The 22,797-nt window shown below is 43.2% G+C and overlaps 1 protein-coding gene across 7 annotated transcripts in view; it reads right to left on the bottom strand.

The window, feature by feature from the left end:
- The window catches only part of TNIK (TRAF2 and NCK interacting kinase), a 297,411-nt gene that overhangs the window by 77,516 nt on the left and 197,098 nt on the right, over window positions 1-22,797 (bottom strand). For all 7 annotated transcript variants that reach the window (XR_014007042.1, XM_081189958.1, XM_081189957.1 and 4 more), the window contains 3 exons: window positions 16,763-16,938; window positions 13,662-13,728; window positions 11,284-11,488 (listed from right to left, as the gene is read on the bottom strand). Coding sequence is in view for 6 of the 7 variants with exons in the window: in XM_081189958.1 (XP_081046084.1) it covers window positions 11,284-11,488; window positions 13,662-13,728; window positions 16,763-16,938 (448 nt within the window). In the remaining variant the exon portion in view is untranslated. The remainder of the gene's footprint in view (window positions 1-11,283; window positions 11,489-13,661; window positions 13,729-16,762; window positions 16,939-22,797) is intronic.

The following is a 22,797-nucleotide window of genomic DNA, read 5'->3' as shown; positions in this document are numbered from 1 at the left end:
TCTCCTGTCTCAATTTTTCTCCCTTGTGTCTCTGTGAAAACAATGTCCTGATTTCCCTTGGTTTTCCTGGGCCTACCGGGTTATGTTCACAGAACACAGCTCTATTATACATTGGAAGCAAGACCACCAATTCATTATCAGGTTTGTTTATCCAACTTCACAGGTGATGCTTCAGGACAAGGTCTCTTTACCCCTCCAAAACCATTTCACTTTCTTCTCCAAGCCACAAAGTGAGCTTCTTTCTACCACGTTTGCAATGACAGGCCTTAAATATTGATGAGGGATGCCATTTGAAGCCACAAGCCTCCAGGGCGCTGCTAAAAAGGAATTCTAATGAGCAGCAGTTCAGTGGTAAGCTAGACTCCCTTGGGAACTGTAAAATTAACCGAGCCATGCAAGTTAGAACTACAAAGGGAGACTTAGTAGCCCTCAGTAGCCGCGGTTTGGAAAAATTAATCCAATGGCTCCCAACACATGCTGTCCTCAAACCCCATCAAATCCCCATCAAAATTCTCTCGCTGAGGTTACTGGATCTTTCTCCACCATCAGCTGCTTGGAGATCATGCTTGGGTTGGTGTAGCACCATCATTATGGAACTCCTTGCGCCAGATGCCACTCCACATCCCTCTTGCCTTTAGGAAACTGGTTGGGGAAAAACAATTTTATCCTAGAGAGTTTTTAAGGGGATGGACTCAGCACTGTTCAATTATTTACTAAAATACTCTAGCCCACCTTTCCCTTTCTATAGGTCCCTCAAGGCTGCTAACAATCATGCCATCAATTATAATAAAATAAAACACAGATTAAATATGAGTTATTACCATGAGCTACACAAAAGTCAGAAAAAAATTATAGTGCAATTCAACAGGAGCAACAGCAAAACCAAACAAGACTACATCGTAAGATCTCATCAATAACCAGTTTCCACCTAGGTCAAAAGCGCAATGTAAAAATATCATCTTCTTCTGCCATTGAAAGAGAGGGAGCCAATGTGATTCTCCATGGCAAAGAACTTACATTGTGCCCCCACCATTACAACTCAGGAGCTGGTGAGGAACCAAGCATGATCTCCACTGGAGAGACAAGCTTGCCTGTGGGTTGTTCTGATCACAGTTTTGACAATGATTTAATTTTTTTGTTTGACAGCGTAACACAACAACTTTTAAACTTTTTGAAGAACTTGTCCACCATTCATTTTATACTAGTAATCCTGTGTTGATTTGGGAACCACACCTGAGCAAGGATATGCTGCAATCTGCTGTAACAATGCATTGAAGGTAGATTTATACACTGATTTTCCAAGAAGAACATCACAGTCAGCCTATTTTAGCATACCAGGCTCAAGTTGCTATGCCATCTTGGACTATTAATACATCTTTTCAAATCTTCCCATTTCGAGACGACCCACTTCTATCTAGACCACAAGTATGGTGCAAACTCCCGAGGACTCACTCTGGAGAAAATGGAAAAACTGGGTTGTGTAAATTCACTAAAGCGACTCCATCTGAATTTAACCCTGCTCATAGGTTAATTATCCCCCTGCAAAGAGAACCCCTCCAATTAAGATTGAGCATTTTGTTTCCCAATAGAATTGCTTTTTAAACTTTAATTAAGGCTTTGGCTTTAGCAAGAGCTAAATCCTTTTAAAAATTAATAATCTAGAATTGTATATCTGTTTGACACCAAGGGATTGATCCTGTCATTAAGAAATACTCATTATGCAAGTTCCAGAAGGTGCATTCTAATCAGGCTGCTGTGAAATTTGCATCTGAACACATATTTACATATGAATACATGTGCGACCCAATTCCATTTTGGGCTCTGAACAGTTCCCTGTCCCCAAGAGAAATGTATTTGATGTCAAGCAGTGTGCCCTCACCAATATTATTCAGGCAACTTCCAGGGATCCCAGTTATTTCACCCCTGGGCCAACAGCACAAGCTTTACAGTTCTAGTCACATAAAAGCACACCACAGTGTGTTCTTCACCTCTCTTAAGAGAGGCAGTGCTGTGTAATAGTCTGAGCAGGGATAGCCAACTTAAGTGTCCCCCAGCCAGCGTGGCCAATGGCCAGAGATGAAGGGAGCTGTAGCCCAACAACACCTGGAGGGCCTATCTCTGGGTTAGAGGGCTGAGCTTACAGCAGCGCGACTCACATTCAAACTTCCCACCAGACACATTGGAACATTGGAAGTTTTCTGGGTGACCATAGCACAATCTCTGGACATAGCCCACATACAAGGCTGATGGGAGGATAAAGAGAGGACACCCACACCATGTGTGCATCCTGAACTCTTGGATTTGAACAGTTTGCATTTGATATCCCGCTTTATCACTACCCGAAGGAGTCTCAAAGCGGCTAACATTCTCCTTTCCCTTCCTCCCCCACAACAAACACTCTGTGAGGTGAGTGAGGCTGAGAGACTTCAGAGAAGTGTGACTAGCCCAAGGTCACCCAGCAGCTGCATGTGGAGGAGCAGGGAATCAAACCCAGTTCACCAGATTACGAGTCCACTGCTGTTAACCACTATACGACACTGGCTCCCTCTTGGAAGGAATAGCAGAATAAAAATGTAATAAGTAAATAAAGCCAGTAATGAATGCAGAGTCTTGGATGGTTTATATGGGGAGAGGGGGTCCTTGAGGTAAAGGAATCGTCTGCTGAAATCATCTGTCCTTTACAGCTGCCACATAGAGCAGAATACCACCACAAAAAAGATCCAGAAGCTGTTTACAGCATCCTTCAAAAGTGAGTTGCAATGTGGAGGGCTCTGTTCAAAACAAAATCTCATGGAATCTGCTTTGGCCATTCTTGTGGCTGGGCTTAAACTAGACACAGTATAAATGAAGATCAGAGTAGATATAACTAAAGCTCAATATATTTAAGTTACATAGAGAAAGCTCTGTAAAACAACAGAAAGGCAAGATTGGGGAGACAACCTGATAGTAAGGAGGGCTTTATCAATCTGTCTACCAAGAAAAGCAGCAGACAATGGCAACAAGCAGCAACAGCAAGAAGGAACTGCAGTCTGGTGAACTGGGAATCTTATTATGGGGTCAGATGGTGGGGCCTGCACAATATGGCGCCCTCATGAAAATACTACCTCTCACCAAGGCTACCCTGGGCATAGCTCTGCTGAGATCTTCATGGGCGTATGTAATGGCCTGAGAGCAGACTCTAGCAAAGCCTGCATATCCTATCCATCATTGCTCAGGCTGCCAGCTTTAATTAGTCTGTTAGATTAATTGTGTGGAAGAAGCAATTTCAGTCTTGGAGTCTGAGAGTTAAAGGCACATTTGACTGTTTGGAGAATATTCTGGTTTAAATGTGTTACTGTAATGGAAAGGAATGCATTACTGATTTGCCTTATCTTGCAACAGTGAGAGGCTGCTTTTGTTTCTTAAACTGTAAGCTTGCTAAAAATAAAAAAGATACCTGATGAGGTATCTTTTGGTAATATGCAAATATCTTCAAATTAAGCAGATTAATTGACTAAGAGGCAGATGATTACGCAACCAATTGCTTAATAATTCAATGTATAAATCTGATCAGTATTCTTGAAGGGTTAAGGAAGGGTCATAGTTGAGTAGCAGAGCCTATACAGTGGTACCTTGGTTTGCAACCGTTTTGGATTACAACAGTTTTGAACTACAACCACATCAAACCCGGAAGTGCATGCCCCTTTTTTGGGATTACAACCCTTTTTTTTTGGGGGGGGATGCCCCACTGGCCAAAGTGTGCCTTAGGTTACAACTTGTTTTGGTTTACAACCAGACCTCCGGAACGGATTATGGTTGTAAACCAAGGTACCACTGTAATCTGCATGTGCAGAAGCACTGTTTCCCCACATCTCCATGTAGGGAGAGACTCCTATCTGAAACCCTGGAGGTGTTGCCAGCCAGTGTACATGACACTGAGTTATGTGGCCCAAGGATGCTCCTTCCTGTATGCTTTCCAAATGGGACTGAAGTCACTTTTGCACTACTTGAGTGCAAAGAAGCATATATTGCTTCCCTGCTCCCATCATGGAGAGATGATCTCAGGCACCAAAGGCTGATATTCTCAGCAGGGCCAGCTCAAGACATTTTGGCACCTGAGGCAAGCCACAAAATGGTGCTCCCCACCCCGCCCCCACCAGGGAAGAAGAGCTGAGTGAAGCTATCCACATCAGGAACAAGCAGAGAATAAAGATCTACATCGGGAGCAAGGGTAGGAAGAGACCAGCAGCGCCTCCTGTTTGCAAAGAGGCCACCGTAGAAGCGGCACTGGGGGTGGGGGCTGCCAAGGAGGTGGCAGATTCGCCTTCCAAGGAGCTTGTCGCAGCTGTCACTGGCACCACAGCAGTGGCCAATACATTCCTTGGAGGCTGGATCTGCTGCCCATGTGGATCCTGCTGCCTGAGGCAGTCAACTCACTTTGCCTAAAGGGTCGGCCGGCCCCGACTCTCACAAACAATAAAACAGAGAAAGAACTGAATAGGCAACAGCTTCAATCATTCACTGCAGAAGTTCATGGAAACAACGGAGCTGTTTCCAGCTCCTCCCCTGCTAGCACTGGGACGTCTCCTGCCTTTCTGGAACCATGTTTGCCGTTTTAATGCACCTTTCATTATAGAACTAATGGGGTATGGGCTGCCTGTACATCAGTGATATGCAATTCCCCACTGAGATGTTAACTAATGCAGTAAATCATACCAATGGAGAGGAGTAAGTGTTTATAGCAACATAAGGCTGCAGCATTAGGAAACGGAATATGGCAATGAGCAAAAGAAAATATAATCTGACTTTTTAAAAACAAAAATTCGACAATCACTAAAAAAATCAGTGCATGGATACTCAATTCCTTGCATAGAACTATATAGAGCAGGGAGAGTTGAACCCAAGAAATTTAAGTCAGTTTCCATAAATCTTATTTCCATGTATTCTTAGTATGATTTTTAAAACTATTTTGGGGGGACCAAGCTAAAAAACTGGGAACAAGCATTTCCAAACCTTTTGGTAAAAGACCTCAAAACTATTACATTTTTTTGGTACTGGTTTGCTGCTGTTTTCCTAAAAGACCTTCCTTTTTTGTACTAGGCTGAGTTCTGCAGTCACTATCTGTTTAAAAATAGCACTCCTTCCTAGTAACAATGAGGCAGAGACAGTAAATTTGGTTCCATGGGAGACAATGAAGCCAAACACATCTAATTCAGAAGGAGGGCAGTGTTGAGTTAGGTGTGTTTGTCCTCAGTGACACCAAATCTGTTCAACTACATGGACACATCATGGGAGTTAAAATAAGACAGAGGTGGCACCATCACTAAGTAGGCCCTGCTTTTCCTTACTGTGCAGATGAAGCAGGACTTCAGATGTGGAAGGGTGTGTGTGTGTGTGTGTGTGTGTGTGTGTGTGTATGTGTGTGTGTGTGTGTGTGTAGGATAGCATTTAGTCATAGGAAAGAAATAGTCCACTAAATGGGCTAGCCAGTTTTAGCTCAACCTAATTTACTTTATACTGCATAGATTGTTAAACTGTGACCTAAGGATTATCAGTGGTCTCTTGAGTACTTCCAGAGAGTTGCCAAGATCAATGTAGAAATAACATTTGAGGAGGGGTGTGGGGATTGGAAACCTTGAATGCTGACCTTTTCTTTGAGATAGTCACCATATGCTGAAAAAGCAACCCATTTTACAATTAATATATTAAAATGTGAGCATAAAGAGGTTTTTCCTTCAGAAATGGAGGGGAAATCCTCAAAGGAATTCTCTGCTGTGTGCATCCTTCCTTCACGCACACATATTAGATTTGTTGGAATGCAGCCATAGACCAGTGCATAGTTTTCTATTTCAAAAGTCTTTCCACTAGGAAATAACTTCTCTTCCTTCAGGCTTCCCTTTTTTCAGTCCTCTACAATTCTCTCTGCACTTGCTCAGTTCCAGTCCTTCCTATCTTGGACGCCACAAACGTGAAATCTGCAAGCACTCCTTCATCATCCACCCTGGAAGAGCTGCTCTTGTGAAAATTATTTACTACTTACAGAGCTTTCAGACAACTGCAACCAGACTGTCAAATTATTCATCTGACTATGACCCTTTCACTGTCATGCTCAGATTCAGCCTCTTTAGAAAACCACCAGCTTCCTGGAGGAGTCATTTGCTGATGCTAAAAACACTAGCTGAAAGGGCAAGATATACTACCGGATGCTAAGCCAGCAACTTTGGGTCTGGATGGCTTTTTGCTTCTCTACAACAAATTCATGGGAGCTGGGGAATATATATGAGCAAGACACATGATAATGTTGCTTAGAGACCTTAAGCCACGAAGATGTACCAGTGGCCCTTCAGATATTGCTGGACTACAACTCCTATCAGTCCCATCCATTGGTCACGCTGGCTGTGGCTGATGTGAGTTCAGAGGCTAACAACACCTGAGGGCCACGGACCACTTTTTCATGGATGATGCCTCAAGTGAAGCACTCTTATGCACTGCCGGCTTAGCATGGAACCAATCCACCCCATTCTTCTTCTGACTGCACTGCCTGCTGGAAGACGACAACAGGTTTTATCACCAGCTGTGAGCATCAGGATATTGGCTCCCTCCATGACTTTATTAAGGGGAGTGGGAGATAACTAGTTTTAAAAAATGCTGTAATCAAGCTTTTCCAGGCACACCAAACGCTTTATCAGTTTTAAGTCATCAGAGGTTTCCTATTATATGTAAACAACGAGCACCTGAAAGCTGGTGACCAGAAGCTTTACATTTATTCCCTAACAAATTTTATTTATTTAGACACTCACAGATCCTTGGTGAAGTCACCTGACTGTGACGGTCAGCATCCGGTTCCACCTGTTCAAAAAGCAGGGGAATGTTTTTGCTCTATCCAGCCTGGTAGTAAACTTGTATGGGAATTGAAGACGACTAGTTCATAAGGTATAGTCTTGAGAAGCATGTTGGTCAGCTAAAGCTTGGCAGCCAACCCACATAAGCCTCAAGCCAAAGCAGAGGAGAAGGTGATAGGGAAGAAATGGCACCAAATGGTAAATCCAGATTTTGCCTTGAGGCTAGTCAGTTCCAGTTCTCCTGAGAGTCCACTCTTTGCAGCCCAGATGCTCGAATTATGGTGCTATGGCCAAACTCAAGGAATTCTCCTTGTAGGACAACCTGCAAATGTCACAGAGCAACAGCCTGTTTTGAGGGACAAGGAGGAAGGCCAGGGGGTTCCATGAGCCTCGGGCAAAATAGAATTGCAGCCTTCCCTTCCTGACACAGGTAGCCCCTTTCTGGACTCAGAAGTGGCCACTGAGACCGAGCAAGCACAGGTGCCTAAAGGTGCAGTCTCAGTCAGCTTCTAGAAGCCAAACAGCTCACCTGAGAAACAAGGATTCCTTGCAAGTAGAGCAAATACGCAAGCAGCATGGATGGCTTGCAGCTGTGCTGTGGGTGGGGCTTTGAAAACTCAGGTTTAAAAGCCTTGCTTCTCAGGTTGCCCCTGTGTTTAGACTTCTTGAAGTCCTCTACTTGGACTTCAATCCTCTGTAATGATGTGATTCTGGAACTGCCCCTGTTAAGTCTCAGCAGTTGACCTCCGCCTGAATACCACCTGAAGCTGGACATGGCTTGCCTGTCACCAGCCACCAAGTGATGCACGGACAGGAGGCAACAGGTATTCGTGACCCTTTGCAAGAAAGTGTCTAGACAGTGCTCTCAATCACTAGTTGGGGAAAGAATAATACTTACACAACAACATGTTGTGGCATGATTGCATAAAAGTTGGCATATACCATACAAGGGCTTCCTTGAGGAAAGCAATCTGAATTCTTTGTAAGGAATGAGCAATGGCTGTGCATTTATCGCAATATAAACAGCTTTAAGGTGCTATGGTTCTGGGCTAGGTAACAATTTGATTTGCTAAAATGCAGCATGAATCGTTTTTAGGGTGTCTGCAGCAATTTTCAATACCAAGAAGGCATAAGCCAGGGTGTCCATCCAGAAATGATTATTGTGATCTATGGGGCTGGTCTGAACTAGAAAGCCCTCATTTAAAGCACACCTGAAACTCACAAAACCCTCTATCTGCTGTCTCCCTACTTGAAGCTTGGATTAATCTGGTGCTGTTTGACATTTAGAATTCAAAAGCGGTGCATTGCCTGAGAAGGAAGCTGTGAAAGCAGCCGCTTTGGGTGACTTTTCCAATCATCTGGAGCATAAGCATTAATTTCCCAGCATCATGCACAGACCACATTGTTTTGGATTTTTTCTTTCAGTGCCGCAGGCAAAGACGCTCACGCCAGCTGCTTCCAGCTTGGAGGTAAAGGAAGCAAAGGAAAGCCACATAAACCCAGGACAGTGGTGGAATGTAGTCTGCAGACTGCCAGTTGCCAACCCTACTTTAAGCCATGGGTGGGGAGAATATGAGGGTAAGATGTGTGGCGCTCTCAGGGGTATAAGGAGCCTCAGGCCCCATCAAGTAAGCTAGAGTGCCCACAGCTCCTTAAGTCCCCTATAATGACCAAGAAATTGTTAAGCAGAAGGCCATGAAGCTCACAAATGAAAACCTCTTGGGGGAAGACAGGCAGAGAAAGGCTATTATTATTTGCTTCAGCATAAAAGAGCATTTGACTACGTGACAGCCAGCCAGCGCTGTGTTATTACAAGACGGCAGCTAATCCCATCTCCTCTTCCATCCCCCGGTTGTTCCGGATCGCCTGCTCTTTTTTTGGAGGCAGACGCATCCAATTGCAATGGCAGGACCAGATTCCTTGTAGTAGATCAGAGCTGCATAAACCCTATCATCCCGAGGGCCACTTTTACATATATTTTTACGCACTCAAGAAGGCCGTATCACTACATTTGCTATAGGAAAGCGTTTCTCCATTTTAACTCACTGTTTTCTTCTTACCCCATTTGCCATGCGGCCTGTAACACATTATCTCTTTTCTCTTTGCACTACTGTGGGTCAATATTTGAACGTATTACCGTATTTTTTGCACCATAACACTCACTTTTTTCCTCCTAGAAAGTAAGGGGAAATGTCTGTGAGTGTTATGGAGGAAATGCCTACGGGTGGCATGCCTACGGATTTTCCTCCTCTAAAAACTACGTGCGTGTTATGGTCGGGTGCGTGTTATAGAGCGAAAAATACGGTAATTTAAAAAAATTATATCCTGCCTACTTGCTGAGGAACTCAAGGCAGCTAGCACAATGCAAGTCACAATACAGCAGAAAAAAACCCACATTTTAAACTATAAAAACAACCCTCAGATTAAACCCCATAACAAAGAGTGATAGAAAAAAACCTGTGACATCGCAGGTTGAGGTTCATATTTTAAATGCTGTGTCAAACACTTCCTGCATCCAGAAGGCCAGTATAGCTGGCAAAGGAGGTCTTATAAAATTTATTGCCAACTGCGACCTCCTTGATCTTAACCCTGAAGGCCTTGTAACCCTGTAAGCAAGTACATTTGGGCTTTCTGACTCCTTAGTGGCTAGGCAATATTACACTAAACAGTAGAGTTTCAAAACTGGCTAGAACATCACATTCTTTTTTTAAAAAAAGGCGTTGTAAAACATTTGTTTTTACACAAGCATTTATCAATATTTCCCAATTACATCCTGTGGGAAAGTGGTCGTGTGTGCGATTTTTATTTTTTTTAAAAAAAAAAACACCACTGTATTGTATACGACTTTTTAATTGGTGGTTCTGGCTGATCACGGTTCATGTTTTAAAGAATGGTAAGAAACAATACCAAGTTTCAAGGACCTTTAAGCAAGGCTTTTCTGAATTAGCAAATTGTTTTGTGTTTCTCAAGGCAACTGATTTTAACTCTTTCATTGCACGAATGATGGTTTTATTTTTATTGCAGGGATTGTTGCTTTCTGTGGTTGTTTGTAAGCTGGTCTGAGAGACTTGATAAAAAACAGATTTATTTATTTTTTAAATGAACCGCATCCAAGTTCTCCTGAGTTTCAAAATGGAATATGGGGTCCTGCACCAAGGGGCTACCTACTGTGAACAGAAAGCTGAAGACCCATGAGTGAATGGGAAATGTTGTGTATTATTGTAGGTCATGGTCAACATCATGGCAATACAAAGTAGTATGTGAAACAGCCCTCATATATTTACCAGGCTGAACAATGCTGCTGTCTTGAGATATGCTTTGCCTTCTCTTTTTAGCCCTGAATAATAGCAGCACGGAAAAGAACTATTCACTTTTCCTCAAGTAGCACAAAATCAGCTGCTTGAAATTCTTTCACGTTTAAATTACTCGCCTCAGGCTTCATTGTTCATTGCCTAGAAACCCAGAGAGCAAAAGGCGACTTTGACTGAATATAATGGGCGAAATGACTGGTTCCATGTAACAGGAAAGCCCATTTGTTCGAAGTCTTTGTCCAGTGACCTCTTGGCACAGATAGCTAATTGTCTTTTTTTTTAATGGGATGGGATGACTTCAATATGAGTGGCTATGAGGACATCACAAAGGTAACCACAAATGGGCCACTCTTTGTCAGAATGTCCTTCACTCAAGAGAACAAAGAGCTCACTTGATTCAGTTAAAGAGGCCTAATTTACAAGCAAGTGGGACAGACAGTATTCTCTGTGCAGGCTTTATTAGACTGGGAATGATATGGAAATAAAGAGTACTGTGGCTAGATAGTAATGGGATGGACAGAAACATGGTCCATGTTAAATACTTAGAATTCATGGATGGTGTTCTATTTATGTGTGGTATTTACTCAGAGTAGAGCCATTGAAATGAATGGACCTGACTTAGTCATGTCCATTCATTTCAGTGTGTCTACACTGAGTAATACTTGGATGGATATTGGGGGCACTGCTGCTGTGTCTCTGCTTCAGTCTTCCTGCATTGCCAAAAGCACTGGGCTTGAGCAGCTGAATTTGTGGCTATGGCAGCCATATTAATTTTTCCCTGATGCCTGTGAATTGTTTATGAACCTTATAAATTACAGCCCAGATAGTTACAGTACGGCAGCCACAGCTTAAGAAATAAACTTCTAGAGCCAACATGAAGATAAATACAAGCTCTTGCCCTTTATTAAATTGCATCCAACTTGTGGCATGCCTGCTACTTCCTCACCATCTGCTGCAGCACCTATGCATCTATATGGTCCTTCCTTTGCTATTCTAAGCTCAGAACTTAGCTTGTTTGTTTGTGCGGATACATAAAATTTACTAGCATCCAACAGCTGAGAACACATATTTGTCGACTTCCCTGCCATTACCCAAAATGAAAGCCTTTGAGGCCTTTTAGAAAGCCCTACATGCAAAGGCGCATTTAGTACCTCTTCCAACCTCCGCCTCTGTTCTTTCTGTTCCTCGATCCTCTTTTGCCGCTCTGCCAACAACTGCCGCTTGTGTTCCTCGTTCTCACGTTGCTGCTGCTCCAGCTGTTGCCGACGAAGGGCTTCTGAACGCTCCTTGTTTGCGAGCTGAAGCCTCAGAAAATCCCGTCTTAATGTTGACTCTCCAGGAAGGTTTAGGATAGAGCTTCACAGGGAAAGACAAAGGCATGTCATTCCAGGGGCACATCAGCATTCAACAACACTGGTGGTTCTTGAACTGTTTGAATCAACTACTAACAGATGTTCTTGAATGGCAGAAATCCGCCTCCCACCATCTCTAGGACTCAGCCCCACAATATAAAATCAATCTGCTGTGCATAACCATCTTGGCTTTATGTAAGCAGAGGGGAAATAACCCCTTCTTCTCAAAGGGAACAGCCGCAGCCTCTGCTCGGCAGTAAATCACTAAACCAACTTTACCGAAACAACCATCCTGATGTTTCATTTCCACCATTTTATTCCCCAAGGAAATTTTGTGTTTGAAATACAAAACACGGAGAGTCAAGCCCAGGACCGGTATGAGGAGCAGACCGCGATGTCGGCTTCACTCACTGGTATATCGCTGGTGAAACTGCCACCGCTCCCGAGTCCCTCTGCTAGCAGCATCCGCTGGAGGGAGTAAAGAGTTCCTTCCTCCAGCAGCGCTGCTAGCAGAGGGACTCAGGAGCAGTGGCAGTTTCACCAGCGATATATCGCTGAGTGAAACCGCCATCGCACTCTCCCCTCATATGATGCAGAGGGAGAAACAGGCTCCCGATACAGTTTGTTCCTCCCTCTGCATCTTTAAACTGCTCAGATGAGGAGTGTGCAACTGCCCTTACCTAAGCTGAGTAGTTCCAGGAGCCCCACTGCCTCCCATGAGCCATGGGGGGGGGGGCCTCAGTGAAACTGCTCAGCTGAGGGGAGTGCGAAGGAGCCCCGATGCTCTGCCTAGTCACCTGTGAGCAGGAGGAACACTGGGGCTGTCTCAGCTAGGGAGGGGGAACCTTCCCCCTCCCCAGCTGAGCTGCACAAGCAAGCTGTGTTGTCCCAGCCTGCGAACATCTGGGTGAAACTGCCTCAGTTCCTGAGGTGAGAGCTGGGGAACTTTCCCCAGGTGCCTCGCGGGCAGAGGCCAATGCAGCTTGTTTTTTCAACATTGCGGTATATCACCAAGCCGCAATGTTTGGCTGGCAATACATCAGGCTGTTGGAAAGCTGGTATCGCCCAGCCCTACCAAGCACAGCATCATGTAGCGGAAGCAGGAGTGTGAGAAACAGGAGCAAATTTAAGTCTGCCAGGGCAGTAGTAATTGGCTCCTGTGAGGTGTTCAGTAGCTCACTTTTAAACACAAACTTCTAAAACACTGTCAGTTAATTTGGAGAATATTCTGAGAACCCTGTACTTCCACAGCTGTGTCACACACTTTACAGAGACTGACATCCTCTTATTTATATCTGTATAGCCACAACTGCAGTTCAGATTGTCAAGGCTCCCTATGCGCAGTCCTAAGCCCAGGTTCTGTAAGTGGTGGAATCAAGTGATAACACTTTTCCTGGAATGTACCGCTTTAGACAGTAATTCACATAGTTGAGTGCTTCCATGCAAAAATCTTTCTCACAAGTAGAAAGCTAGCGTATCAGACAGTAAAGGATTCAGACCAGTCTTTCATGGCATGAAGTTTGTATGAAACTTTTCCAGGGAGCAACACTGGAATTCACAAGCCTCCACACGTAGGCTTAAGTGGTACAGTCCAGAAATTGCTTTACTGCTTCACTTCTAAATGGGACCAGACAGATGTGCTCCAGTATCCTCTGTAAATTATTTTCAGGGAGGTTACATCGCACTGGATGTTTATGGAGCATTCGTTCTGATTTGTTTGTGCGGTGGTTATGCATGCCACCATGTAAAGCAATTGCTATCTAGTACTTTTTCCAATCATTTTTCTTACAACAAAAGTCCAATTTTTTCGGGGGGAGGGAGCAGGTTTGTTGCGCAAGAGCGCCAAATCCACTTTAACCGCACAACCTGAATGTGCTTGTATGCGACTGAATCCCACCCTCAAACTGGCAGCAATCTTGAAGCGCCTCTAGGTTCTTAGCATGCCCAGATGTTTGTTGGTATAGCAGACCTGAGTCAGGAATAGGAGCAGTGAGAGTCAAGAGGAAGGAATCGCTTTCAAGCAGTAATCTAATTTTAGGGACAGCTGCCCACTCTGCCACAATTTTTGAGGGCAATGTATCTTCTCTGTCTCTTCCCACTCTAGCCCTACACAACTTTCTATTAAACTCCAATGGTCTTAAGCACACAGAGTCAGAAAAGAACAATTTATTCATTACCTGGGTTCTCCAGAGTCGTTTTCTTCCTCTTCCTCTTCACTTCCACTATATTCGTATTCAGTCTCATCTAGGAACATAATTGAATGTCAGCATCCTTTACAGAAATCATTCATTTTTCCCCCTGCTAGATGAAGGCCCCTGGGCTGTAGTGTGAGAACAGAAAACTTTTTCATTTTAACTTGTGGCACTGAGGGGCGGGGAATCAATATGGTTTAAAGAATTGGCTTCACACCTCACAACCTACCCACAAGTTTGTATTTTACCAAAGATAAAAAAAAAACCCTGCTAAGAAGATTGCATTCAAAACATTCCACCTTCCATGATCAGGCCCTGTTCAGTTGAGTAGGCAGACCTAAGGAATATACTGAATTCAAGCTCTTGAGGCAAGTTAAGGGCTGAGATCCTTCTTACGTTTTTCATGATGACCCCTGACTATGTATTGAAATGACCAGCTGCATAAAGTTAATGGGCAACCCCATCATTTGGGCCTGAAATACACACAAAATCCATCCTGCTATAACTAGGAATCATGGGAAAACCCCAACTATATGTATACTGAATATACCTATGACATCTTAATAGCCTATAAGGAACAGGACTGAAATAAGATGTAATGTGACTTGAAACTTCGTTATGGATGCAAAGGGTTCTGGGTTCAATCGCCAATAAATAATAATACTTTACATTTATTATTATTTATTACACATCACATATATTATCTTACTGATATCTTCACAGCAATCCTGTTAAGGAAAGATGTCTGGTAGTGGGGCTGGTAAAGGGATTCGTGCAATATGCTGAATACTTGTAGCTAACTGAAGGAGTCAGTAGTATGGGGCTTGACGGATTAACACAGTATAAAGCAGTTTCTTATGACCATAATACAGTAGCACCTCGGCTTACGTTACCATTGGGTAACGTTAATTTTGAGTTGTGAAAGTGGCAAACCCAGAAGTGTTTCGCCACACGCACATACACAGAAGAAGAAGAAGAAGAAGAAGAAGAAGAAGAAGAAGAAGAAGAGGAGGAGGAGGAGGAGGAGGAGGAGGAGGAGGAGTTTGGACTTGATATCCCGCCTTACACTCCCCTTAAGGAGTCTCAAAGCGGCTAACAATCTCCTTTCCCTTCCTCCCCCACAACAAACACTCTGTTAGGTGAGTGAGGCTGAGAGACTTCAGAGAAGTGTGACTAGCCCAAGGTCACTCACCAGCTGCATGTGGAGGAGCAGGGAAGCGAACCTGGTTCACCAGATTACAAGTCCACCGCTCTGAACCACTACATCTTGCGCAGAAGTAGTCCCTCCGGTTGCGGAAACCTTGGGATCCAACCAGAGCTCTGGAATGGATTCTGTCCGCAACCGGAGGTACCACTCTTTAACACTGACATTTCCTTCTAGCCAGTCTACATAAAAGGTCCGTTAAGATGTTATCCTGCATTTCCTATGACACTGGAAAAGGAAGCCAAATGCAGAATATGATGGCAAACAAAATCAATGGGGGAATGAGCTGCATTTATTAAATTACTTGTCATTCTAGGGTATAACCTCCATTTTCAAGACAAAACACATCCTAACACTATACTAGAATCTGCTTTTGATTGAGTTGATAAAATGACCTACAACAGGTATACAGGGGCTGGGGGCAGCCTGCTTTTCTTCACTGCCCCCAGCAGCTTTTGTTTTTAGAATACTACAGGAGGAGGGGATGCTATGATTTGACAAAAGCTGGAGTAAGTCAGGGGTTGAGGCTTGTGAATTTCTTTAAGGACCCCTATCCTTTCCCCCATAACTTCAGCCCTAATACGCTTGCACCTAAAAAATTAATAATGATGAAATGGCAAAGCCAAAGAAATATTGCCCCACTTCACAGTTTAAAACAAGCCATGGTTTAATGTGAAAGAACAGCATGTCAGAGCACAACGCTCAAATATTGCTAGGCCAATCCTCCCTGCATCTGCTGTGCCACAGACAAAGCAAATCAGTGTTTGGCTCGTTCAGACCACATGACAAGCCAGATTGTTGCTTGCTCTGTCTGCAGTGCAGCAGGACCAGGGAAGGAGCATGCTTCTTGTTCACATTAATCCGTAGTTTGTTTTAAGCTGTGGTTTAATATGACATGTGAACCAGGCCAGTGATGTGTTAATTCAAAATATTTTATAGAACTTCTTACTGGCATCATAGAAAATCAATAAATTCACATTTTGAAGTTAGTAGGTTGGAAATGCATTAATTGAGCAAGTTTCTTCTGCAAATAGCTCCTCATTTTATGAGCCTATTCAATCAGCATTCAATCAGGATCAAATCTATTCTTTGAGAAAGCCCAAGCCATTAATAAATATTATTGCATTAAACAGTACGGCGTAACAAATCTGGCAGCTTGTTCTGTTTCTGTTTGCTTCTCTGAAATATTCAGAGTGCTTTTGCAATGCAGTATAACATAACAAATTACCAGATAATTTCATGGCTTGTCCACATGAACTTAAAAAGATAGCCTACATTTTAGCATGTGTCTCCATTGCTGTTTAAATATACTGTTGTGTTTAAATCCCTACTGCCTTAAACATGAAGTAGAAAATACCCTGGCCTGGTTGAAACCCCAATAAAATCAATGCAGTTGTGTCCGCTTAAACCTGGACAGGTGGCAGCCCAAGCTGTATCTCCCTACTGCTCCTCAATGACCACAGAGTATTTATTTGCTGTTGAGGAAATATGTAGGTGCCTTTTTCATCTCTCATCGGTCCTAGGGGAGTATGCATCTTCTCTTATCTTCTATTACATTTGGGAATCCCTCCATTCTCTCTTCCATTTATGTATCTCCGAACTCTTTATTTTTGTTAATTCCATGGAAGGGCTCATTTTCATCTGAAATACCGAATTTCAGCGGTAACATCTGTTAAGGATGACCCTGAAGAAAACAAACTGAACATGGTGCTGAGTGCCCAGAGTGCTGGGATACACCTCATTTTCTCATGTTTCTTCATCTTCCATATGGAAAATGTGAAAAATCTGTTATCAACAGAAATAGGCAACCACTTTTATGGACCAACACAATGATCTTCTCATTTCCAAAAGCTTAGGTTCTGGAATAACCTTCTCTGCTTACCTTTCTCTCCACGTTTTTTCTTAGTCCTGTCAATATGGTCCTTGAGCTGGATGCGAACCTGCCTTTCATTAGGCTGGTCTCGAATGAATGGATGCTTCATCAACTGTTCGGTGGCTGGCCTCTGGCCATGATTCTTTACCAGGCAGCTTTCAATGAAGGACTGGAACTTTTTTGACCTACCCAAATTGGATAATTTGGGGGGAGGGAAGAAAACATGCAGATAAAGGTATAGGTAACAAGATAAAGGCAATGTTTGTGATGGCCGCAGACAGTGGTATAGCTACGTAAGCTTAGACCCTGGATTTAACAGTCTTATCAAGGGTCCCCTTTAGATGTTTTACTTCAGGGCACATAAATGGTTCAGAGGACACATTGGAATCGTTAAGAACTGAAATCACGGTGAATTTAGATAATCTAATTGCACATAACTGCATACTAAGGATTCAGGGCAAATCTCTTGCCATCTACACTTTCAAGTTTTATCGTTTCCCACAGAAGCTAGTATTCACACAGGCATACTGCCTCTGGATTGGGGGTTGCATGGAACTATTGTGACCAGAAACCATATCAAGCGTCTCAAGCCCTGCAATTGGCAGGTGAGGCCTTGTCAGCAGCTCCCAGCTGCTGCACTACCTGGTTGCCATTGACCTATGATTGGGCCTTCTCAGTGGTGGGTCCTCACTTGTGGTAATGCCCTCCCTGGTGGGGTTCATCTGTCTCCTTCATTATTGGCTTTCAAGAGGTATTTTAAAACTTTCCAATTAACCCAGGTATTTGATGGTAGGAAGATACTGTTCCTGAAATAATTGTGCAAAAGAATAAATGACTACTGGGGATTCACAATAAAGGAAGATTCTGATGGACTACGATGCAGCATGCAGTTTTGGTAAACAAGAATATTAGCTTAAATTAATGCTTCAAACTGGCAGATATGACCGAAACTGTACTGCAGGATGAAACAATAAGTGTTATCTTCTAAAGCTGTCTGATTTACAGTTCCTGCTTATCTAAATACGCTCATTAGGATAAGAAAGAAAGTACTTCTGAATTCAGGAACAGATTAAACAAGCAATGAGGAAGTGCCCACTCCTCACTGAAAAGACCAGTTTTGCTGGCACACTCCTCAGGTGGAAAAGAACAGACAGATTTTAATCAACAGGTTGGTACACATGTGTGTGGGATGCCTGCACTAATGAGCATCTACCTGCATGTGTGAATGTACACACCAAAGAGCAGAGCTCCTCACATTACCTGAAGGCAGTTGACAAATTACCATATTTTTCCATGTATACAACGATGCTTTTTGTTAAAAAAAAATAATAGGCAAAAAATTGGGTGTCATCTTATACACGGATAATGAATGCAGAGGGGGACGTGCAGTTAATAGCAGCAGCAAGCAGGAGATTGACAGCGGCGACTGGGCGGGTGATTGGTGGCTGCAGCAAGGCCTGCTGGCGATTGGCTGTGGCAGGCGATTGGCAGCTGTGGCAAGTGGGCAGGTGGGCTGTTGGTGGCGGCGAGTGGGCAGACAATTGGCGGCTGCGGCAAGGTGTGCGATCGGCAGTGGCTGTGGCAAGCTATCGGCAGTGGTGGGCAGGCAGGTGAGCGATTGGCAGAAGTGACCTCCCCCACCCTCCCAAAAGCTAAACAACTTAATTTCAGGTTAAAAAAAATAGGGGTAATCTTATACATGGGGGTGTCTTATACATGGAAAAATATGGTAAGCTCTACATATTCATGTAGAGAAATGGAGATGCTCATGTATTTGAGAAACAAATGAAAGCTTAAATTCTCTAGTCAGTCACCTGCATTGGCTGCCATATATGGGTACAACTGGGTGAAAGGACGGGGTACTAATGTAATGATGTCATATCTCAGGCGTTTAAAAAACAAGTGGTATATTATGGCATTTCCTGTCCCCCCCAAACAATACAAAAATATTCCAACAGCCTCTTTTTTCAGCACTATTTTACAAGGGAGATGTTGGTGTGGGGTGCAAGGGTGGAGAGAGACGCAATTCACTGGTACTCAAGGATGTTCACTTAATACATGGTTAGGGCTTTAAATGAACTGACCAGGGCAACTGTAATGTTTTCCACTGTAATGTGTTATGTGTTAAATCCTGCTTCAATCTATGGAAGTCAGGCAGGATTTATGAGCAGGTTCTGGCCTTTCTCCAAGGCCTATGCTTAAACCAAACTGCAAAAGTCTATAAATTTTGGGTGGTGATCACCTCCCAACTTTTCATCTACTGCTACATTTTGGAAGTAGGAGGCTGACCTTAATCCGTAACACTGTTTCCTCAACAGGAAGTAACCCTGCACTAAACGTAAGGATTGCCTGTCACTTTTTTTACTGCATTTCTCTAAGCAGTATTTAAAGATAATGTTAAAAAGGTTTAAAGGCGCCTCAATGACCACTGTGTTTTTCAACTTCCTGGACGTAGGGCAGTCAAACTCCTCTGTAGTCAAGCTACGTTTCTCACAATGTCTATATCATTAGTACCTAATGCTCCATTAAACTTTATGACAACTGAGAACCTACAATATTTCTCCCTTAATTTGTCTGTGCACACACCATATATTTAAAGTGCATTTAAAGGGCATGACTTCCTCCAAGGAATTCTGGGAACTATAGGTTGTTGAGGGTCCAGGGAACTGTAGCGATAAACAACAGTTCCCAGGATTTTGGGGGCGAAGTCATCTGCTTTAAATGTATGGTATGCAGCCAGCCCTAAATTACCAAGATGGTAAACCTGTGATTTATAGGTGGCAAACAGATATTCACACACAAATGAGCAAGAAAATCCTTTGATCAAACGATCTGGACCTCCTAAGAAAGAAAGAGAGAAGATCTGACCAGTGTTTAAGTCACAATATTTGTTTCTGTAATTATACATAGTGCTCACACTTTCCTTTGTGCTAGATGTCTGAGTTTAAACAATATTGCTGTATTTCACAATGGGAGTTTTACCAGACCTATCAGATTATGATCATCCCCTTTTAGTCAGTAGATGGCTCTCTTTATCCTAAAAACTTTAGGTACCCCTGTGGCCAGAGGCATTCTTTACCCTGAGGGATTCTTTACAACTTTCTTGCCATGCCTCCCCCAATACCCCATGAGCTACATTTTTTTGGCCTTACTTGTAGGCCTCTTAATCTATGCAAATCATTCAGACGGAAGTTAATGGGGTTTGGAAACTTCAGGCTAAGTGAAACTACTAACCCCTTTGGGTTTGTAAACATAACACTTTTCAGTTCCTATTTTTAAAAATATATAATTCTAAAGGCTAATTAAAAAATCCAGGAGATGAAATATATGTCTACTGCATGGCCAACATTTGATGATTCTTGCCTTGCTAACCCTTATCAAAATATTTATACAGGGGGATGTTTGGGTTTATCGTGTCCTCCCTAAAAGAGGGCACGTGTTGCGGTGAGACCTGGAGACTGACCTCCTGTGTTGTGGGTGGGTTGGCTTGGTTGGTCACAACACCCGATTGGTAGGTCCCTCAATGTTGGGTTCAATCTGGCCAATGAGGCGCAGTTTAAACAAATCAAGGGACCTATCTATACCCATGCACGTGACCCAGAGCTTCCTCTTTCGGCTTGTGCATTCAGAACAAGCTAATAGCATGTCCTCTGTGCAGCCGAGAGATTTACCTTTGACGGATCGTCTTGGTGATAGCCTTCCATTATTCTTCCCCTTTTTATTAATGCTTTCTTTATTGTTTCCATTTTGAGTTGTCCTCCCCCCACCCTTCCTTCTACTTCCCTTCTTTCTAGCTCTCCAGCCCCTGAAAGCTCCTGGTTGCGGAGCTTGCTGCTGCCCATTGATCTCTGCCCACTCGGCTCCCCTTGCAGTGGCTGGTGTCCCTGTAATTTGGCTGCAGCTGCAGCTTTGCAGTTTTTTAGCTAACATGACTTTGGACAATTTGCGATTGTCGCTCTCTGGGTGCTTTCGTTCAGTGCTTTGAGTAGTTTCGCTGCACTGAGAGTTCCCTCTCAGTTTCAATACTGATTTCTGTGTGCTCCTTTTGGGTAAAGGCTGGTTGGGTATTGTCTAAGGGCAGTCAAGCGATCCAGCGTAAGTTGAGGGGTCGGTCCTGAACGCAGTGACTGAGACGGACCTCTAATCACCCTCTTAGAAGGGAGAGCAGGACTGGGATTCCTTTTAATAGGCATCTCGATCCCTTCCTTACCAGGTGGGGGAGTATTAAATAAACGTCCACACAATACCAATGGGACCCAGGCCGACTAAGATGGCGCTCCCACCAAAATAAAATGGCGCTCCCGCCAAAACTAGGAAGCAACGAAACTTCCCTTGCAAAACTTTTATTCCGCAAGTACAAATCTGCTGCACAAATGGGATGGCAGTGCTGGAGACAAACAGGAGGACTAAGACTTTGAAGCCCTACTTACTATCTGAACTTTTAAAGAGCGTATCAGAAAGAAGAAGAGAGGGTATGTCTTAAACTCAAAGGGCACTGTGGGAGAAACAGGGAAAGGATTCGCTTGCACTCTGGGGGGAAACAACCATAATGATAAACAGTTCCAAATTATTCAAAAATGTAGATACCATCAGAACATCAAGAGACGATCTATTGCTATTTGACTACAAACTTGACAGGCCAAAGCTGTCCAAGAGGCACAATTTTAGCTTGTATAATCTGCTTGCATAAAACAAACATTTTGTGCAAAATCTGCAGGGCCCAAGCATGCACAGCTCAGTCTGTTTTAATCACCAATTTTACAAGATACTTTTATAAGGTATTTATTTTTCAGTAAATACCAATTGGTTATGAACTGACTGCTTGTTAATGTTTAAGGGATGTAAAAATTGTATGGATATAGCTGTGCAGTAGCTGATGGTGAACCCCAGCTGCCACCAAGCTGGATTTTAAACATTCTTGTGTATTGCATGTGATTAATAGCTTCTGCTTTACTCATGCTTTCCTATCTATAATAGATATATTCCTGAGTGCACAGAGGGAAAAATTAACTACAGACACCAATTTGCCAAACGTTCAGCTGCAAAATTATAATGCGACAGACAAATTATTGTTATAGACTCAAATAAAGGGAAGAAATTCAATACTTCATAGGACAGTAGGTATATATATATCTGTTACAAAACCAGACTGATCCTAGCTCATTGTGTTAGCAAAACAAAAAACAAAAAAAAAAACACTGGGTCACAGAGCTCACTCATGATATATATATATATATATATATATATATATATATATATATATATATATGGAACTGTAGTTTATTAATGGTGCTGGGAATTGTAGCTCTGTGAGGCATAAACTACAGCCCCAGGATTATTTGTGTGTGTGTGTGCATATGCTTTAAATGGACTGTGTTCATGCAGCCATCATCATAGGGTGGCTGTTAAGATTTTAAAGAAGAGGAAATGATGAAAGCTACCTTGGGCTTCTTGGAATAAAGGTGGAACGATGATGTTGATGACATGTGCATGCATGGAAGAATAGGGAATGGATAGTCTGCATACTGCAAAGACCCCGGGGAGCACTGTGGATGTGTGCATGGATACATGCTGCATCTCCCCACCCAAACAATTACAGACTCCCTGAGCAACAATGTACTACAAAGAGTGAAACTAGGCTTTATTTCATGTGGGATAATGACCCAGTTTGGCATCCCCCATGTCTGTTGGTGTACACACAGATACAAACTGGGAGCATCAATAGTGCCCTTCTGGAGGTTTCACCCGGGATAGAAACCCTGGCTAGCTGCCTGCCCCCCCCCCCCCGTAGCTACGACTCTGCCTTAATAGACCCTTAGTCACAGTTCCATCATTTGATTTCCTTCTGATTTCACCCCACCCTGTCAACCATGTATCTGCAATTCGGGATGACAGCTGGTGCATCTGATGATCAGAACTTAAGCCACAATAAATGTGTTAAGAGTTGTATCAGATGAAGTCTTCTCATTCGCACCAGGACTTCCACTTGTGCAATGGCATTTCCCATCCATCGTCCCACCCTGTGAACTCCATCCCCAAATCTT

The sequence above is a fragment of the Podarcis bocagei genome, assembly GCF_964188305.1.
Source record: "Podarcis bocagei genome assembly, chromosome: 4".
Taxonomy (NCBI): domain Eukaryota; kingdom Metazoa; phylum Chordata; class Lepidosauria; order Squamata; family Lacertidae; genus Podarcis; species Podarcis bocagei.
Note: the sequence above shows the minus strand (reverse complement) of the source record. Positions and strands in the feature narration are given on the sequence as shown.